Source organism: Natator depressus, chromosome 6, assembly GCF_965152275.1.
Source record: "Natator depressus isolate rNatDep1 chromosome 6, rNatDep2.hap1, whole genome shotgun sequence".
In the NCBI taxonomy this organism is placed as follows: Eukaryota; Metazoa; Chordata; order Testudines; family Cheloniidae; genus Natator; species Natator depressus.
Window position 1 is genome coordinate 69,403,540 of NC_134239.1, and position 21,023 is coordinate 69,424,562.

Genomic DNA, 21,023 nt, shown 5'->3' on the forward strand with positions numbered 1-21,023 from the left:
TCGCGAAGATGCTCTTCCCTCTCTTCGTTAAGTGGAGCCCGTCTCTGCCTAGCACTCCTCCTTCTTGGAACACCATCCCATGGTCGAAGAATCCAAAGCTTTCTCTCCGACACCACCTGCGTAGCCATTCATTGACTTCCACGATTCGACGATCCCTACCCCGGCCTTTTCCTTCCACGGGGAGCATGGACGAGAACACCACTTGCGCCTCATACTCCTTTATCCTCCTTCCCAGAGCCACGTAGTTTAAACTATCAAGTTTAAACTTCTTAAATTTGCATTCAAGGACTTGTGTAACTTCCACCTTCCCTGTATCTCAGATCTTGTTACTTATTTTCCTTCCCTCATCCCCTTTGCATTACTGGTATTGACAGTCTTGGCATCCCATTATATTATTTTTCTATTTCTATCTTTTTTGGCCTTGCTCTGCTGCTCCCTTTGGTTGGAACAGCCTTCCAATCCCAATACTCCAGGACCCCTTGTAACCCGGAGTGCCTGGGGTAACCCTCACTGAAAATGTCAATGTCAGGGCAGACTGCAAAAAGAACAGATTCTCCCAAAACTGGTGCTTAAAACTGAAGTTGCAAACTATACTCCTGATCCCCTACACTGGTTATCAAGAAGCGGAAGAAAAGAAATCACACAACCCCCTTTATTGCGTTCCAGTTCTCTGGCTCCCAATTGGTGCAGAGGTCCAGTAAAGTGAGAAGTTATTTAAAAACTCTGCTCACTTATACAAAATGTTCTGACCCCAAAGGCCAGCCACATTGCCAGGTCAATAGTAGTTTGGATGTTATCCAAAATACCACGCTGCCAGCCAATCCTTTAGTCTCTAAAACTAAAGGTTTATTATAACAAAAAAAGAAGGAACAAAAAGAGAGTTTTTAAATGGTAAAGCATTTTACATACATGCAAAGACTTGAAAGTCTATATATCAGGTTGTTAGCAGTATTGGTGAGTCACTGGCTTGAAAGTCCCTCTGGAATGCATCCACAGCTTGGATGGGTCATTCAGTCCTTTGTTCAGAACTTCAGTTTGTAGAAAAGTTACTCCAGAAGTAAGAAGCAGGAATGAAGAGAGAATGGAGAAGATGCAGCCTTTTATATTCTTTTGCCTTGTGGCTTGTACTTCCTTTGTCCCAAACACAAGCTTCACAGCACATATCATGGAAAAACTTTAGAGTTCTCTGTCCATAGACATGCCTCTATATGTTTTGCTGACTCATTAGGTGTATCCCCAGGCTCCTTTCCCTGGGTTCATTGTACCTCTGATGACCCTTGATGGACCATTGAACAGACTAGGCAGTGCCGATGCCAATCTGTGTGGGGGTGTCACCCAGAAACACAGCACAAGTTTGAAAATACAGATATATGCTACATATCTATAACTGATGATGCAAAGGTGATACAAACATATAAACAAGATTATCATACTTGGTAAATTGTAACATTTTTGCAGATACCTTAAACGGTGTATCTGGTCTGATTAATTGCAATTTTATAATATTGGTATCAATAACATCGCAAAGTGTTCCACCCCTCCTTTTTTAAGAATTGAGATCTCTCTTAAAGACTCGTGTTCCACAAAGCTCACATCAGTCACATGTAACATAAGAGAGGAAATAGTGACTGAGAGAATGGAGAAGTTAGCAAACAAACAAGAAAGAAGCGGTACCACCAAGAGTTGCACCTAGTGAACCTAACCAGCCACATTATTATTATTATACTTTTATTCCTCCCTACTTTTTGTTGCTCTTGATAGTAGTTGACATGTCTAAAACTAAATTATAAGTTCCTAGGTGCAGCGACAGTACCTCTTTTTTGTTCTGTAAAAAACCCTAGTTAGCATGCCCTTGGGTGCTGATGAAGTACTCAAGAATGAAAATTGCTACAAGGTTACAGAAATTTTTTTACGATATTAATTTGCATTTGAGAAATAGCATGTGATTATGTAGGCAAAAGGCTATGTGGTGATGCATACAGTGTATACCAGAAGGTAGAGTTAAGGATGTAAGTGCAACCTTAATTTACTTTTTTTAAAAAACAAGTTTTGATTGCTTCTTTGAGCAGCCTTGATGTTCTCAGCATAGTTTTACATATGGATTATTCAATAAAATTGAATGTAGCTTTCTGACAGTAAAGTAAAACTTAGTTTTCAGTTTCAGATACTGCAACTGCTTTTTAGGCAGACTTTCTAAAATTGTTGCAATCCAAAATAATTATAAATTTGGCTCACTTCTGATTTCCAGACCAGTGTACATCAGCTTCAGTTTTCACCGAGTCCATTCTTGCTAAGGGCCACTGCTCTACTTGTACGCAAAGAAGATACATTCAAATCAGGAATGGCATGAAATGGAAGATGGTATATGTTGGTAAATTGATCTTTGTAGCATGACACTTATTTGCTCCTTCTTGATTTATTGTCTTTTGAGAGGGTTGGCAAGTGTTCTGGAAACATACAAGTCCATCTACAAGATTTTTTCTGCAATATACCTAAGGTTTCTTGTTTATTCCGTTCTGATGAAGACGTCTCACTTTTACACTTGCAGTGATAATCTGATATCACTGCTTGTACTTGTGTTTCTGTACTTGTATATTTAATTTCAAATGTGGAAAATGTGGAATGAAAATCCTATGTATGGTGCTAATGGGGAGGAAACTTTCATTATTGGATTTATGGCACTGCAACACTATATTTACAACAACTTTGTAAAAAACAACCTGTTTTTTAGTGCATGTCTGTTTGCTTCTGAACAGTTAAGTACAAAAGCAAGGTGTGTATGAGACAAATGTGCTTTGAAACTTATCTCAGAACTAGGATTTATTGCATTTCAGGTGCATAGCATAGCTTTTTCTTAAAACTTGTCATAAAAAGCAGTTTAAAATGATCATGCCGATATAGTTACATTTACCGTTTGAAACTTTTATATGAAATATTAGTCTGACCTACCCTTTGTGGAAATATTTTTGTAACCTGGCTCCACTTTGCCTTCAGGTCATGGACTAATCTAGAAACTGCAGCCAGCCATTTCTAACTTCAATTTGTACTCCTGTTTTTCAGTCCTTTTTTAACTTGTCCTCTTCTGTACCCTATTAATGCTTCTTGTGTGATTTGCAGAGCTATCCCCACGTCTAACTATAGCTCTTGTTTGGCCTGTACAACCTGTCACTGCTTTTATGTAATTTGGCTTGTGGACAAATTTGAACATTGTAGCATTGTTCAGCTGAAATAAAGGTTCTTCTTTCTCATAAGATGTATGCTGAATTTTCTAGTTGATACTAAACAGCCGCCAGGCTTTCTACAGAAAGATGAGATAGTGTGAAAGTACGTGGATTAAGAAAAAATTCAGTCTCTACAATATTTCTAATAAAAGAAGGTGTTTTCACCTTGTATATGTTGCCCATTGCTCTCCTTTTGTCCTCGTGATCATCGTTTATCTTCTAGGGTTCAAATTTTGCATCTGATGTTTATATTTTATATAGTTTATATTTTTGTATTTCCTTGATTATTGATGCCTGTTTAGTGTTCTTCCTCAGAATCCGGTCAGTTTTGTGCTTTTTGGTGCATTGTTTCCTTTATTATCTCTGCTGTTGGAAGTGAAGGACACAGTTTTTTTTTAATAGCAGTGTCTCACTGACTTTTCAAAAGCAGCACGTAAACTTGCAAAACCTTTACTTAAATATATAAGGCTACTTTGATGTTTGCAGCATTTTCTATATTTAGTACTCCTTTGTATTCTCTATAGTAATTATAGGAGATACTGAGATAATGTTGTTTACTTAACATGTGCTTTTGGAAAGTCAAGGTGGTTGTGTCTTTCTGAATCAGAAGGGATGACAGACAGATATAACAGTTTGGTTTCCTGAGCAATGCCTTTTAATGGATAAAAGCAAGGAGTTTCTCTCTGCATTCTCTCCAATATCATTACTTCCAGAGGTCACCTGGAAAATAAGACAAGGCTTGAGTTTTGTTGATAGCTTCTAACTGGGTCCCTCCAATTCTCCTGGATCTTCCAGATCTTCTATCTTAGAAGCAGGAGCATATTCTCCATCTGGAGTTGAAATTTCTGCAGTTGGCTGCGTGGACCATACTATACTAACACATTTTGACTTTCATTGCGGTATGTTTTGTTAGGGAGGCATGAATTCCACACAGTACAGTACAGAACATACAGAGCATATCCGCTTCTATATCTATTTGAAGATCTTCCTTCTTCAGACATCTACTATCAGAAGCACCACTGTCTTGGGACTTGCCAAGTTGAGGGCACTACTTGCCAAGTTGAGGGCACTACCATTTAAATTTTGGGAGAATGGCCACTGTGCTGTCTCTGAAGACCTTATTACTGATATAATTATTGTCAGCCATGAGAGTCAGTGAGATCCAAGACCTATTGGCTGATTCTCCTTACAGTGTTCCATAAGGATAAGATGTTCCTACTCACCTGCTAAATTTCTGTCTAAATAAATAAAGCTCTGAAGGTGATTTTTTCCCCTCCATTTGAAACAATTAGCCTGTCTGTATTTTATTCCCCTATATTACACATTTTACCAGAAGGGGATAGGCTTCACTCTCCAGTTGTTGATAGGGCCCTGAGCTACTATCTAGATAAGGCAAGTCTTGTGCAAGTCTCCTAGGCTGCTATTGACATGCAGGGATAGCTTTTCCATTGAGATTTATCAGCACTTGAAAAGTGTCAAAGAGGCTCATATTTTACATAGAAGCCTGTTATGAACTTGCAGATGATATAGTACCTAAAGGCCTTCAGCTATGTTTTTCCAGGTCAGAAGCACCCTGCCTGAGCACTTTGTATCACAGTGTTGTGTAAGGCTGGTCTTTGGAGTTCTATGTGTATGTTTAAGCAGGACTACTCTCTTGATTTGACAGTTTATTACAGATCTGCTGTCTCTATAGCTTTCTACATGCCTTCCTCAGATTTTGAGTGTGTCTGGGATTTTTACTAAATGGAAAGGAACTGAGGCCATAGCTGTATCTATGCAGTAACTTTGCACCCGGCATTTGGTTTCTTGCCATGGCAAGTGTGTGACCCATCGTTGCCATCCCTCATGATTTTATCAAATGTTTCATTATCCATGGTATTTTTAGTAAAATGAAAGTTTCTGGCTCTGATTGCTGCAGAAAAAAAGCCTTAAAATGTGAATGAAGTGTTCCTTCAGAAACTCAAAGGCAAATAAAAAGGAACACCAAAAGTATTATTTTTTAAAATCTCATGATTGAACATTTGTGGTAGGCAGTACAGTGACCCCAGTGTTCGCTGCTTTACAAAGAGGTCCACCTTTGTTAAGGGTACATGCACTCAAGAGTGGGGATTTCTACAAGCAATCTAACCAAGAACTAGAGCTGCTGTAAATAACTTCTTTCCTCCTTCCCTGCAGGTTCATGTGTGCTCAGTTACCTAATGAGGTTCTGAAGAGCATCAGCATCATTGATAGTCCCGGCATTCTTTCAGGAGAGAAACAGCGCATCCGTAGAGGTGAGTTGAAGCAGTCAAAGTAACGAACACCTCTAGCGACCTGCTCTGCTGTACTGGGAAATTGGTCCCGCTAATCTTTCTTAAGGGCCTGCTCCAGTGGCTTGGAAATGGTGAAATTCCACTGTGATGTGGGAGACCTGTGTGTAAATTGTCTCTTTTTGCATCTCTATGCTGAACAAATATTACAAAGTCTGTTGCAATCAAAGTTTTGAGGTTAGCTGTAGAGATTGGGATCAATGTTCTATTCATGTTGAGTGGTGCAGGGGCTTTTGTTGTTGTGCTGAAATACACCAAAACACTTTAATTAAAAAAAAAAGAAACATTTTGTTTAATTTTCCGAGTCCATCAAACACAATCCCTCAAGATATATAAAACTAAAGAAACAATCAACAAGAAACTTCAAGTAGTTTAACATCACACTGAATATTTGCTAAAATTGATGATATCTCTATTGAGCATGCAAACCACAACATTTTTCAAAGGCTTATAACTTGCCCAAATTTGGGTGGATTTTCAGAAGAATAGTAAATGAGTGTTGTAGTTCCAGAAATTGATTACATTTAGTAGTGTGAATAATGTAAATTATAAATATGTGGATTATAATTATAGGCGAGGCTGATAGCACCGTCTGTTTTTAACCAACTCCCCTGATACTTGTCACCATATTTTTCAGTTGCTTACCACTTTGCCAAACCTTTACCTAAACAAGCTGGAATTTTCCATGCTTGATGTCTACCTCAGACTGAATTATTTTGGAAAATTTCAGCCAAATGATTTAGCCATTTCGGAGAATAAAGCGAGGAAAAGAGAGGTTGCTTTGCCCATGTTAAAAATTTGAGAGTTTTTCTCTGAAATGCTCTATCACTCCCATGTTTTGGACCTGGCACTTGAAATTTGGCAGGGAGGCTGGCTTTTGTGTCAGGGATGCCTCTGTGAAACGGCTTTTGCTGCCCCTATGAAAATTCCACCTAAATTTGGCCAAGTTATAAGCCTTTGAAAAATTGCAGTTTGCACATGCTCAGTAGAGACTTCATCGATTTTTAGCAACTAATATCTCTGAAGATTTTTGTTCTCACGCCTCTTACATCTCCTAGTGCTGACCAGACTGAGCATTCACCATCCCAGCAGAGTGATTGAGCATGCTTCATCCCCTCACAGCTCCTAGAACTGACTATATTGCGCTTGCACCATTCCCACACAGCAACTGAGCATATTCCCTCCAGCCCAGGTCTCCAGGGGTGAAACCAGACTTTACCAGTAATGGCTGCTGTGGGGTGGGGGGAGATAATTCACTGGAGATAATTCATTGACAGCAGAAAGTATGTCTCCCCTGTGGTCTCAATGACGCTCCTGTCAGTGCTCAGGCAGCTTGGAAGAAGAAGCCATCTGATTAGAATGTGGAGGGGATGGAAAGGAGTAGATTACAAAAAGGAGTCTGGTGAGACAGGGACTGGAGGTAGGGAAAAAACTGGGGCTTGTTGGGCAAGAAGACTGCGAGTCAGGGGGAGGAGAGGCAGGGATTGTGCACTGCAGCAGTGGGGAAAGGTAGTTTAGGAGTGGTTGTGCAAGGAGACTGGTATTGGGAGCCAGGAAAGGACTGGGAGCTGGTGAGGGGAAACAGGAGTGTGGGCTGGGAGTCAGAAGAATGGAGGCAGAGAACACTGAGATATGGCAAAGAGCTGGGATACTGCGGGATGTAGAGTGGCTAAGTCCAGCTGGGTAAAGAGACTAGGATTGAGAGACAAGAAAGGAAAGGAGTCTGAGATCGACTGGACAAGAAGATTGGGACTAGGAACCAGTGTGGAGTGGAACAGGCATGAGAGGAGGGAAGATATGTTTGGTGAGGAGCTGGGGTGCAGAGGGGACTGAAATTGGTTGAGGAGCGTAGGGAGGGAGACTAGGAGTGGAAACCAGTGGGTGGGGAGGGGAGAGACCGATCAAATGAGGAGCCAGGAGTGGGGAACTGGGACTGGCTGGGTAGGAAGATTAGGGACAAGGAGTTGGGAGTGGGAGGGGGAGAACTTGGACTGGTGAGGAGACTGGGACTGGGCTGAGAAGCCTGAGCAGTGGGAACTAGGATTGGGTAGGCAAGAAGAATTGGACTTGTACAAGGAGTGGGGAAGAGACAGGATTGGGACAGATGAAACCCCCTGGCAAAATTTCTTATCCCCCTCTAGTCTAGAGAAGATACTTCATTAGCTCAAGTGTCAGAGGTCTGCACAATTAAACTAAAGGTTCCAACTTTGCTCATGACCCATGTTCGTGTCAGTACGATGCCACATGATGGAATTTGTTTTTTCAGTTTGCTTTTTTAAAAACCTCAGAAATGACATACAAAAAACTTACATTAAAAGAATATTAAGGTTGCAAAGTTAAGCACTCAAAAGTTAAGAAATGTCATGTGGAAAAGGTAGCATGTGTTCATGTAATTAAAGACTGCATCATAATGCATATGCACAAGGGGTCGGAATTAAAGTTGCACAGGCATTTCCTAAGTTTTGAGTGTTTGCCTTTGCAGCCTTATGGTATTTTAATGTAGTTTATTTGTGTTTCATACTTACATTTATATTGTACTAAGAAGAGTATAACTAGTAAATTCAACTAGCTACTTCACTTAAAATAATCTCTATTATTAGTAATAAAAAAAGTGGAAATGGAGAATGAATACCTGTCCTTTGTTGTTCCTCTTTTCATGGAAGCAGATCTTATAGTAGCTATGAGATGAACTACTAAGTCAATATGGTAGAGGACTGTTGATATTACATCCTGCCAAGTTCCTGTCATTTCTGTTCTGACAGAGATTCTCGGCCATATTGACACAATATAGTCTACATTAACAAGAGGTATCTCTGACTCCTATGAAGCCAACATGTCTATTCATCAGCATATATTGGCTAGTACTGCAAGCTCCCAAATGTTGTTTTCAGATATTTTATTATGATATATGCACTGTAGTTGAAAGGGAGCAAACTAAAATTGTACAAAAAATTAGACCATGGCTTTTTAATACAGCTTGTAGGAGACCTGTCTGCTTTTTCAAAACTACTTAAATAACAAAAAAACAAACACCCTCCTACAAGTAAGGTGTCAGTCCACTGTCTAAATGATGCTGAAATGTTGGAAATCTAGGATTAGCAAATATTACTGCTATATATTTTGTAGAAGTGAAATAAGAATAGCAAACTCAAAAACTAAACAGAATAAATTTTTGCAAAGACCAAACATAGACTTAACATGCCATTCTGGGCAGTGAATAGTCAGATTTGTTTCTGGTAAATATCTTCATCCATGTTGTCACTGGTTTATGATTCTTAAATATGGTAGAAAAAAGCTGTTTCTGAAAGAGGGAAATGAGCAAGAAGTTTGTACAAGTTTTATACTCTATTCTGTAACGCATTGTCTCAAAACTATTGTAATATCTTTTATTGACTTATCTGCTAAATCAGTACACTGAGTGTCACTGGAACATCCTGCATTTTCACTCCCTGTTCTCTCATAGATGGATTTTGTGTGTGTGTATTAAATGTGACCACAGTGCCAGTTGTAAATGGCAGCTCTAAGGTACTTTTGCTGTTCATTGAACATAGAGAAGGAAGAACTCCGACATGTAAAGCTCTTTGTGTATTTAAAAATAATTATCTCTTCCTTAATAATATGAATTACATTGTGATTTCTTGAGGGTGGCCTACTATTTGATAACCATAGAAATAGAAGTATAGTTTCTAGTGCACATGGCACTGACAGAGAAGATAGATTTCTGTTCCTAAATTTTAAATAACTAGGTGCAGAAAATGTTAATTTTATGTCATTACATAGGTCAGCTATTTTTTCGGTCTTGCTAGAATGTGGCTCTGCTGAACACTAGTTAGCTTTAGCCAGTTTAGTTGTAGTGTGAACAGGGCTTTGTTCTACAGCAAACCTCCCATGTAAATTCACCCCAAGATTGGCAGATCATCTACTTTCGAACAAGGAATCAAGAATTGGGATTTTGGTGTACATGCACACACCAACAAATTCAGGTGTGTACAAATGAGTAAATAGTCCTTTTACATGCTCATATGGTTGTGCAAATACACTGTGCTCACCCACATGTATCTGAAGTACTGAATGTTCAGATACATGCCCCACTGTGTGACATAATGACTGCTCAATCAGTGCAAATACAGCTGCTGTTGCGTCTACTTTGAGTATTGTATTGTCAAACGTTTATATAAACAATGGGTTTTGTGGAGAACAGACCTGTAATTCAGTGCAGTGCAAAGCCTCTCTAAGCTGCTTCTTGAAGGAGAAGTATGAACAATAAATTATTTTCACAAGAAGGTTAACTTAACACATTTTAAACCGTATAAACTTGTTGAATGATTTTCTAAATCAGATATGTACTAATGTGAATGGTATTTAAGATTCCAGATTACTCATGAACTTGTATCTAAAATGTCTTAACAAACAGAGTACACCTTGTAGAAAATGGAGACTGGCCTCTGGCAATGACATTTAAGTTGTAGTCTCGCAGGGCACGAGTCTAACATTTTTTTTCGCCAATAGTTAGTGAAAGTTTATTTGGTACACTAGTTGTGTGAGAGTTAAAGCTACTGAGAGTGGCTTTATGCTTGACCCTGGCTTTGTAAAAAAAGGTTGCATTTTAAAACCATTGGGAGTTACCCTCTCCACTAGCAAAAGTAAGCCCTTCCCATGCTGATAGCATCTGAGCAGAAAGCACTCACTGCAATGTAAGCCCAGGCTTAGCGGAATTCGAGTTAGCAGACCCTGGGTTTGTTAACCTAGGGCTTGAGCGTCTGCACTCATTTGTAATCCCCGGTTAGAACTTCTTGAATCCTGGGTCTCACCCTGGAGCTCCAGCATCTACACTGCACGATGTATTCTTATTCCTTCATAACTAATTCCTACCCTGATTCCAGGGGACTGGTTAAGATGACGTACTGAGGTCCCTTCTAATTCTACACTTCCATGATTCTATGCAGGCCCAAGTTTAACCGCCCACTTCCTAGCACCCTTCCAAAATTTATCCAGTGTATTACCACAACTCTAATTTAGCCATAAATTCCTCTATTAAATCCAGAGGCTGAATGGTATTCATGCAGTTGCTCTAAACAGGCCTAAAAAGCCTAAATAATAAGCCATTTACCATATCCAAACAGTAACAAAACATTTATAACGATTTGATCAAGATACCTAGGTGTGCTTAGACCCATGTTGGTTGGCTCCAACTTGATCAGACAGGTATTAGCAATGACCCTTTCAGAGTTTACTTTTTTATACCCCTTACAAACAAGTGATGTCGTTCCTACTTATTGGACCTTAGCTAAGGCCAAATGAAGCAATTTCTTATATAGCCAATTAATTACTGCCCTGGTAGCCAATTAACCGTGTTTTATTTCTCTTATTTCAGTCCAAACCTTAAATAATATAATACTGATATTTTATCTCAGCAACTGCTTCAAACTAAAATTAGATGCCAGTTCATCTTCTATAGGAACTTCCATTTCCTTTTGTTTCTGAGCTGATTGCTGACTTACTTGTATTTAGTAGTTCACATTCTGTTTGTGTGACAGGAAATCTCCCAGCCCAAAGTGCTGTTTCTTTGGAAGAGTCGCTTTTCTCATTATTTCAAAATTTCATATTTCAATAACTTTTTTTAACTTTCAGTCTCCTTCTACTTTTCCTTTTTTAACCTTTTTTTCTTGTAAAAGCTGGATTTTTTTCCCCATAAGTACTAAATAAATTGCACTGGTGCAGGTTGCTAAGTGAAATTTAGTACCATCTGATGGCTAGTCTGAGCCCTCTATCCACTGTCCACATCATACGACTACCATCATTATTGACACTCACATTGGCAGTCACCTGATTGATTCAATGACATTTCTGAAAGAAAAGTTTGGTCACCTGCTGACAACTTGGTGAGCAGCAGTCTGCCTCTCTGGTAATATTTTGTGTGTGTGTGTGCATGGTGGGGAAGGAAATCCATTCTTTGCTTTCAGGGTGTAGAGTGAAAGGTTTCACGCTTTTTCTATGAAGCAATTGTTGAATGGTTTAACTATTAACTATCAGTTTACATGTGCAAACATAATTGCAAGAAAGACTTGACAAGTATTACTAACTTACTGAGAAAAAGTAAAATTAATCCTGTGGTTGACTGATTAAAATCCAATGTAGAAACTGTATAATTTAAAATGGAAACTATTAAGCTTTCTTCTATATTAATAAACCCACCCAGGTGCCTGCCCCTCAGCATGACTACCTACCCATATATTGCTTTGGAAAATTCAACCAGTTACCCAAGCTAGAGCAACTGATAACTTTGAAAAGGGACAAAAGTTTACATTTCTCTTTTCAAGGTTAGGTTCTGTGCACTTTTCAAAGCTGGATTTATTTGAAAACACCATTGTCCTACCATTATGAACAAGCAAGATATTCCATAAACTTTATTATGCTATCTAGCCTTTCATTAGACTTGCAGGAGATTTCCAGCAGTATGTGTAAATACATAGCCATGTGATGCTGGGGGGAAGTGTGAATGCTGTGGGCACCTTAACACAGGTGAGACGGTTCTGTGGTAACACAAGATGTGATGTTTGCCTAGCTATTTCAGACATGTTGTGTTTGTTGTCTACAGGATCTGAAAAGAAAATAAGTGGAAGGGAAGGAAGGAGCTGGGGCACTGGAGAAGCTTCCATTTCAATTCCAGCAAAACACATTTAGCAGTTCTTCCTGGATTACATAAACAGTTAACCGCTTACATTAATATGAAATGAAGTGGGAGGCACAGTTGGAAAGGCAAATGGAGAAACTGAACGGTCTTTAGTAAGAATCAGAGTACATCAAGGCTCAGCACTAAACCCCTTTGTGTTTACATTGGTGTTCAATGCAGTTACAGAAAACATCCAAAGAGTGGCACCATGGCGCATGTTTTTTGCAGACGATGTTGTGCTCATGCGGGAGAATAAAGAGGAAGTGCAAGAAGATTTAGAGAGACGGAGATGTATACTTGAAAGAAATGTCATGAAAATTGGCAGAAAAACAGAGTATATGGTCTGTAGAGTTGATGATACCTTGTAGGAAGATAACGGAACTGTAAGTCGAGTAGGGCAGCCATTACCATAGGTACAGAAGTTCGAGTACCTAGGTTTGATAGTACAGGATAATGGCGAACTCAGTGACGAACTTATAAGTAGAAAAGGAAAGGCATGGACTAAACGGAGAGAAGTGAGGGGAGTGATCTGCAGTAGGAGAATGTCTCTCACATTAAAAAGTCAGATCTACAAGATGGTGATTAGGCCAGCACTTTTGTTTGACTGAATGCTGGGCACTGAGGAAGAGACAGGAGCAGATCTTGAATACAGTGGAAATGACCATGTTAAAATAGATGCTGTAAGTTATAAGATTGAACCATGTTTGGAACACATGAATTAGGGGAAGTGTGAAAGTGGTATCAATTATAGAAAATTTGAGGGAATCCAGGCTTAGATGGTTTGAGCATGTGAAAAGAAGACCAGAAGAATATATAAGAAACTGTGTTAAACTTAGAAATGGAAGGTAAGAAAAGGGTTATAAGACCCAAAACAATGGATGTCACACAAAAGTATCTGATTAGATGTGGAGTTTCTGAGGAACTGGTTAAAGACAGACTGTAATTGAATTACGGGATGTGTGCTGCACCTGCACATTGTGACAATGGCTGGAGCAAGTGCTGTTTGTGGCCATACTACAATAATTCACATAAAGCAAGATAGTTAATTTGGCCTCCGTGAAACAAGAGATTTAAAAAAAAAGTGCTAGAAATATTTGGCTGAAATGTTTAACCATGGCTGAGATTGCTAGTATGGTTATACCAAAGTTGTATAACGGCTAGAGATGGTCAGAAAATGGGTTTATTTTCCACAGAAAATGAAAATTATTTTCATTTGAAAAACTGAAAGGTGAAATGTTTTTTCACCAAAAACTCAAAGTTGACGTTTTTTAGGGAAAGAAACACTTTCCACCAATGTTCATTTAGTTCAGTACTCAGTTTTCTGTTGAAAAACAGTTTTGATGGAAAATTTTCAACCAATCTTTTAACAGGGCTTGGTTCACTTAGTCAACTTTGCAAAACTTAAATTTTATTAAAAATGGCTATTTTAAATTCACTGGTTTGCATCATGTTTGGATTGAAATGCATAACTTAATAATGTTTTTCTTCCAAACTAATAAAAATCCAAACCAAGCTGCTACATGTTTCAGACTAGGGTAGGTGATATATAGTTCATATTTTGGGTAGTTTGGCATTCTGCCTAACGCAGGAGTGGTTCTCCCTCCCCCATCCTAATTTTATCCTTCAGACAGGAAATTCATGTTGCAGTTTGAAGTGGTTTGTGTGTTGGCTTTTTCCTCACTTTTTACTATTATTTCTATATTTTTTATAAAGAACACTGATAAGTAATCAAATCTTTTTGGATTAAATGTTATACCTTGGGGTAACAAGAATTATCTTCTGGATTTGTCTTGTTCGTGTTCTTTTTTTCCATTGGCTTTTGTTCTGCTCCTCCTGAACTGACTACTCTTAAGAAAAAACGTAAGAAAAAAGAGACCGAGTAACCAGGAAAGGGATTGGATTTTGTATTCCTTGCTAAGCAATCCGCTTTATGGGAGATGTCGCATTTGCTTTTTTTATTTTATTTTTTTTAACTGTTTAATGAATCTGCTTTGAGCTCAGTAAAGATTTCTTAGCATAGTCTTGCCATCTTATTTGGCATGAGTGTGCTGGATTTGTAATGGAGTTAGACTTAAGGCAAAAATTGGGAAGATTTTAAGTAAAAAAACTTAGAGCTTCTAGTTTTTGGTTTCATATACTCTGTACTTGTAAAATTTAAGGATTTAATGGTTTAAATAAAAGACTTAAGGCCACCTCTGCCCACTGGTGCAACTGCTATGTGCTTTATGGTAGAATTTGGCACAGAAATGTTTTAATGTATATCTTTGAGTTCCCAGATACTGCCTCTAGCCAATTTCCTATTGGAAGGCATTGGAGGGTTTACTGCTCACAGCAGGCATCTTGGAAGCATAGCTGCTAATGATTCAGTAAACTTATTTTTCTTGTGATTTTTTTTTTTTTAAGTTTTTAACAGCTGGCAAACAGCTTCAGCTATGATGTGGATGTGAATTATCTTGACTAAGCAGGCATTATTTCAGGGAGAATGAAATGATTTTAGAATGGGTACTCTTTTCCCTCTTTGTGTTACTTGCTTCGTTGAGGTAAGAAATTAGTAATATGGAGAACAGGGGACAATAATACAGAGTAAAAGATAAGGACCTTTTGCTTATCTATGCAGAAGGGATACGTAATGCTTGGATGATGACTGTATTCATAAGTAAATGTAAAAGAAGCATTCAATATTGTAAAATGTCTGAAGGTGTAAAATTAGAGTTTAATGGTGAGCTTCCTACATTGCCAATGATTAAAGGTGAATGCTGTTGGGTGCTGAATTCTGGATTCTGTTCAGGTTTCCTCACCACTATCCTTGAATTCTGACTGTCCTTCAGAGTACTTTTTCATTTTAGAGGATGGACAGGGATGGAAAACTGGCTTCCAGTTCACCTGTTCCTCATTGAAGTAAGATGGGTCACTCAGACCAAACTCAGTGCCATTTCACAAATTGATTACTCCTTCTCTAGACTGTGTGTGTCATTCCTGGAGGAGTTCCTGAAGTACTGTTTGTAATATGACAGTGAGTTGGGTTGTTGTGAGGCCATCAACAAGAGTTGTAAACTGTGCAAGCAGACTTTTAAAATAGTTTTTGCTTTAAACTTCCTTTTGTTTTGTGTCCCAGATAGTCTTAAAGATCACCACTCGTTTTTCTTCACTGCAACCCACCCTGTCATTAAAGCTACCATTGGAATGGGTAAAATTCTTGTGACTTGGGCTGGTTAGTGGGCTGTGCAGCGTTACAGTGCAGTCCTTCATTCCTAGAGTGTACACAGTCTGCTACCAGTCTAAGGACTGAGACACTAGGGTTAGGAATTGAGTTTAAACTGCTACTGCTGGGTTATAAGCTGGTCCTTTAAACCATCCTTAATAAAGAATTATCAATTTAGTGACATCCAATGGTATTCTCTCTCTTCAGGCTATGACTTCTGCCAGGTCCTCCAGTGGTTTGCTGAGCGGGTTGACCGCATCATCCTCCTCTTTGATGCCCATAAACTGGATATTTCTGATGAGTTCTCGGAGGCTATTAAATCATTCCGAGGCCAAGATGACAAGATTCGAGTGGTGCTGAACAAGGCTGACCAGGTGGACACCCAGCAGTTGATGAGAGTCTATGGTGCACTCATGTGGTCCCTGGGAAAGGTGATTAACACACCAGAGGTGTTGCGAGTCTACATTGGTTCTTTTTGGGCCCAGCCTCTTCAAAACACAGAGAACCGCAAGCTTTTTGAGGTGGAAGCCCAGGATCTCTTCCGAGACATTCAGAGTCTCCCACAGAAGGCAGCTGTGCGGAAACTCAATGATCTCATCAAGAGGGCAAGACTTGCAAAGGTAAGATAGGAATAGAGCCAACTTTATTTTCAATGACCAATCTCTTCTACGTTTGTTTCATTCACTCTTACTCTCTCCTCTCATGTCTTTCCCTCCCCACCCAGAAACAAGGTGTTTTCTGGAAAATGGATTCAATTAACAAAGTTAAAGGAAAAATTATTGTTAAATTATATGTTGGAGATGAACAGTAATGTGATGAGCCAATCAGTGGACCTTCTGGAAGGCCATAGAAGGAAAAGTACTTTTAGGATGCTACTCTCTCTGCTTTTGAAGGAGACTTGAAATCTTCTAGGATACCTCCCCTTTCTAATAAGGAGAACTTCATACTACTAACATGACTAAGGAGGGATATGATAGAGCTCTGTAAAATCATGAATAATGTGGAGAAAGTGAATAGGAAGTGTTATTTAACCTTCACATAACACAAGAACTAGGGGTCACCAAATGAAATGAATAGGCAGCAGGTTTAAAACAAACAAAATAAATACTTCTAAACACAATTCACAGTCAACCTGTGGAACTCATTGTCATGGGATGTTGTGAAAGCCAAAACTATAACTGTTCAAAAAAGAATTAGATAGGTTCATGGAGGATAGGTCCATCGATGGCTATAGTCAAAATAGTGAGGTATGCAACTCTGTGCTGTGGGAGTCCCTAAACTTCCAATGGCTAGAAGCATCTGGCACTACCCACTGTCAGAGACAGGGTACTGGTCTAGATGGACCATTGGTCTGATCCAGTAGGGCCATTCATATGTACTTCCTGGAGCTCATCAACAGCTGCTAGGCAGAGCAGCTGATGACTGAGCAAAACAAGATGCCCCCTTCACCAAAATGCCAAGTGTACCATCTTCACAGCACTTGCGGTTCCTGGACCACAGATCACAGTTGAGACCCAGACACTTACTTCCTCACACACGCACATGGCAGCACACAGCATTGGTGCTAGATCATAGCCAACCAACATACTGCCGATGGGAAGTAACTTCTCCTTAATCAAAATTTATTTTGATTTTTTTTTTTATGCCACACACCCCACTTTGGCACTTCACATCTATTAAAAGGAGTACAGTGGAGTCGCATCTTACATGGGGGTTAGGTTCTAAAGTCAGCCCATAAGACGAAAATCGCGTATAGTCAAAATGACCCTGTTCGGTGGGAGGTTTGAATAGCGCGTAGAGGCTTTTCTTGCAACGTGTTGCCATCGATAGGCACATGTCTTCCAGCCATAAGTTTAATGCCTTTTCAGTCTTCACTAAAGTCTTATCACTCACCTGGCTTGTCACCTTAGTAGTTATTGGAGCACTTGATGCAACAGCTGGACGAATTTCTCTCTCTCGAATCTTGATGGCACGGATGCTAGATTCGTTGTGGCCACATTTACGTGTCACATTGGAGACCGACATACCGTCTCTGAATAAGTCCAACACAGCCAGTTTTTCCTCCAGCGTTGGAACAGATCACTGTTTCTTCGGTTGAGCACCAGATGAAGTAGTTGGCTTGCGTTTAGGGGCCATGTTGTACGAAAAATACATATCTTTAAACACTAGAATCACACTTAGCATGGCGAGATGCTCATATTATGAGACGCACGTGGGTACTGAGACTGACTGAGGGAACAGCAGATTCACGTCTCCCATCTCACGCTCACTCTGGAATGGTGGGCAGAATCGCTTGCACTATTTATCTTGTTATTTTTCTTTTTTTTTGCCAAGCGCATATAGTTGAATTTGTTTAACTTAAATGCGCGTATGATGCGACTCCGCTGTAATACTGCCATATTGAAACTAAAAAACATTCCTTTACGTAACAGATCTGCCTGTATATTACTGTTGTGCAAGCCAACTCAACAATAAAAGTAATATCCGCAGATTAAACCTTCTGTATTCCCAACCCGTCATCTTCCCACATACTCAGCTAAAGGTGGGCTTCGCATCATTTCCAGAAGAAATCCTAGTCTCTGACAGACCAGAGAGGAAGTGAATTCTAAGAGGTCCTTTCAGGGCAAATGCCCTACCAACATTATCCTCTGTTTTAAACTATGGAAAATAGTATTTGCATGTGCTAATTGGGTAGCCGCTCCCTGCAGTAGCTACTTGATTTGTGTCCATATATCTAGGCTTGGCAGTATTTGATTTTTATTTAGATTGCCTATTGAAAATGTATACTTAATTTTTTGTTAGGCCTCTAATTATCCTTCAAACTAGCCTCTTACTTGCAAAGCTCTTGGAATCGTCACCAGATTGCTTGTTTATCATTTTAAAGCTTTCTGATTATTACTTACGCTAATCTTCAAAGTCCCTACTTAATGACACTAGCTTCTGCTGTCCTTTCCTGTCTAGGCCCAATCTGGATAAACTTCAATTGCTATGTTTTAAATGGTTTCCTCTAAATATTTCCTTCTCTTCCTTAGTAGACTTCCTTTATTGTATAGTATTAAAATTCCAGATAGAATAGTAGCAAAAGTATTCTGATATTCTATTCTTCTGCAAAGCCCTAGGGAATGTTGACTAATCAGCACCTTTCCTTTTCTAAATTTCAGCAGGCAAATAATTTGAAAAAAATTTTTGGTGAAAAATGGGAAGGAAGAAAAATCAAATAACATTGAAGCTATTGCAGAGGAAATTTGCTACTTACTAAATATTTCTGTGACGTACAATGCAGATGATAGTATTTTGGGGTTTGTCTGCATGGGTAAATTATACCTGTGTAGGCTAAGGTGTGATTTTTGAACCAGTAATATAGTTATACTGGTCTAACATCCTGCGTAAACATTCTTATTACAGTATCTGAGGGCCTTTTATCAGTTTGTCTCTTGGGAAACTAAACCAAAGAAAAAGCCACTCTTACACTGGAATAAGAATGTCTGTGTGGGGGGTTTATGCCAATGTAACTGTATGGTTTAATTGACTATACAGTAAAACTTTCCTGTGGAGGCAAGCCCTTAGTGAAATGAGTTTGTGATGTGGAAAATTGGGGACTAGGACTACTGATATTGCCTGCAATATTTTGAAAAAAATATCTTTAGAAACAATTGTCAATCATTATTTAAAATTCCATTTTGATACCATGTTTCTATTAATATTTGTTTCTTAAAAGTTAATATGTCCTTCCTGCAGTTCTCATCTGATTTCATCAATCTTATTGGCATACTAATCGCTTCCAAAGTAATTGATTGTGATGACTGAGAAGCATCAGGAGCAGATGACTCTTAATCAACAGAAATTCTGTTTAAATACAAAATAAAAATGGATGAAATTGAATTTTTTTTAAAGTGAAATTAGTGTTCATTGAATGTACTGAATTGACAGCCATGGAAAAGGAAGTCAGCTGCTTATCCATAGAACAAGCAACAGCAGTGTAATATGTCTCAGTCCTAGCTGATCTTAAAATAGCTGTCATTCAGAAACTGCAGAGCTGCACACTCTTGTTTGAACAAAATCATTGTGAAGTAATTTATCTTGGTCCGTTTCTCCAGATACCCGCAACACCTTCCCTGTCTGTCCTGAAACTTGTAACACATCCAAAAATAAAACAAGTGAATTCCCATCTCACTGTCAAGTTCTGGGTCTTATCATTCCTTTTTAGTGTCACTTCAAAGCCACAAGGGTGTTAGGTATTAGTTATAAAATATTTTGAAGATGGAAACATTCTTATATTATAAAACACGTGATATTTATGCAACTGTAATCAGTTGGAATAAAAGTGCAGGATTGTAGTAATTGTGCCTTTCAAACTTGCAGTTCCATATTTTTTCTAGATGCTTTGTACATATATAAATCTATTAAATCCTGTATGGCTGTTATAAATTGGTATTGTGTTAGAAGGGTGCATTACCCATACATCTCCCTTCCTGCAGATCTAGAATTTGTATACAGCAAGTTGTCATCTTAATTTTTTCTCCATTCCTCCATCTGTGCAAAAATTTAAACACAAATGTTTGTGGAAACAAAAATGCAAAGTGTTTTTTGTTTGTTTTTATGTGTACGAGCAACACTGATCTGCATATGGTCTGTCAGTGATTAGAGGAATGCAGTAGCTGTCCACAGACCTCGACTGTAATGATCCTTCCATTAGATCTTGAAGGAATAGTGACTTAATCACATTTAAGATGATCAAAATGAAGCCAAAGGAGAAAAAATATTTCAAATACAACCCCAGCAGTATTCTTCCAATTCTTCTTCTCCCTCCCCTGGTAATCATGTAACTGATTCTTGCAGTTATCATTTATCATATACTTAGAGATGTATCGTATTTCAGCATTTGTATTCCTCATGTCAGTGTCTTTCTCAATAATGGCACACTAGTTTAAATCATTGAAATATACACATTGTGAACATTCATACACTAATTCTTTTTTTCCTCATTGCTATAAGAAATAGGTCTCACCTATCTGAGAATGTAACAATCATGGTGTTCTCTGCAATGATACATTTATAGGATAACAGGAATTTTATAAACAATGCTCAGTTTGTCAAACTTCTAAAACTAAAAGGTCATGTTTAGTCTTTTCTGCTAATTCAGTCAGGTATCTAATTCTCATTTGGAATCCCTAGAATGTGAATGTTCTTGGCCTACATCCCAAGTGTATAATTGATCTGCCAATTGCAAGGTTTTGTGGGTTTTCTTTTTTTTTACAAGAAAACTAACCATTTCAGAACTCTTGATTCTTACACTGGAATCAAATGAGACATGGTTATCTTCTTGGACACTTGACAGTGCATCTAGGCTCTTCGCTTTTGAACCTTGTCATCCTCAACAAACATACACACCCCTTTCCGCTACAGATGATGCCACCTGTGTCTAATCTGTTTTGGTTTGAAGGGAATCTATGCAATCCTACGGGCTATGGGTGAAGTGACTTTTTCTCGAGGATTGCAAGGTGACATCTGTTATAAAACAAGAGGGGATGCTCCGTGCATGAATGTTTGGTTTTCAGTTTGCTTTTAGGTCCATTTCTATAATGTCTTTGTCATATGGACCAAAAATCAACCTTTTT

At 38.7% G+C, this 21,023-nt stretch overlaps 1 protein-coding gene across 1 annotated transcript in view; it reads left to right on the top strand.

Annotated features, from left to right (window-relative positions):
- The window catches only part of EHD4 (EH domain containing 4), a 55,295-nt gene that overhangs the window by 20,829 nt on the left and 13,443 nt on the right, over positions 1-21,023 (top strand). The window contains exons 3-4 of the mRNA XM_074955656.1: positions 5,397-5,494; positions 15,613-16,025. Coding sequence (XP_074811757.1) covers positions 5,397-5,494; positions 15,613-16,025 — 511 coding nt within the window. The remainder of the gene's footprint in view (positions 1-5,396; positions 5,495-15,612; positions 16,026-21,023) is intronic.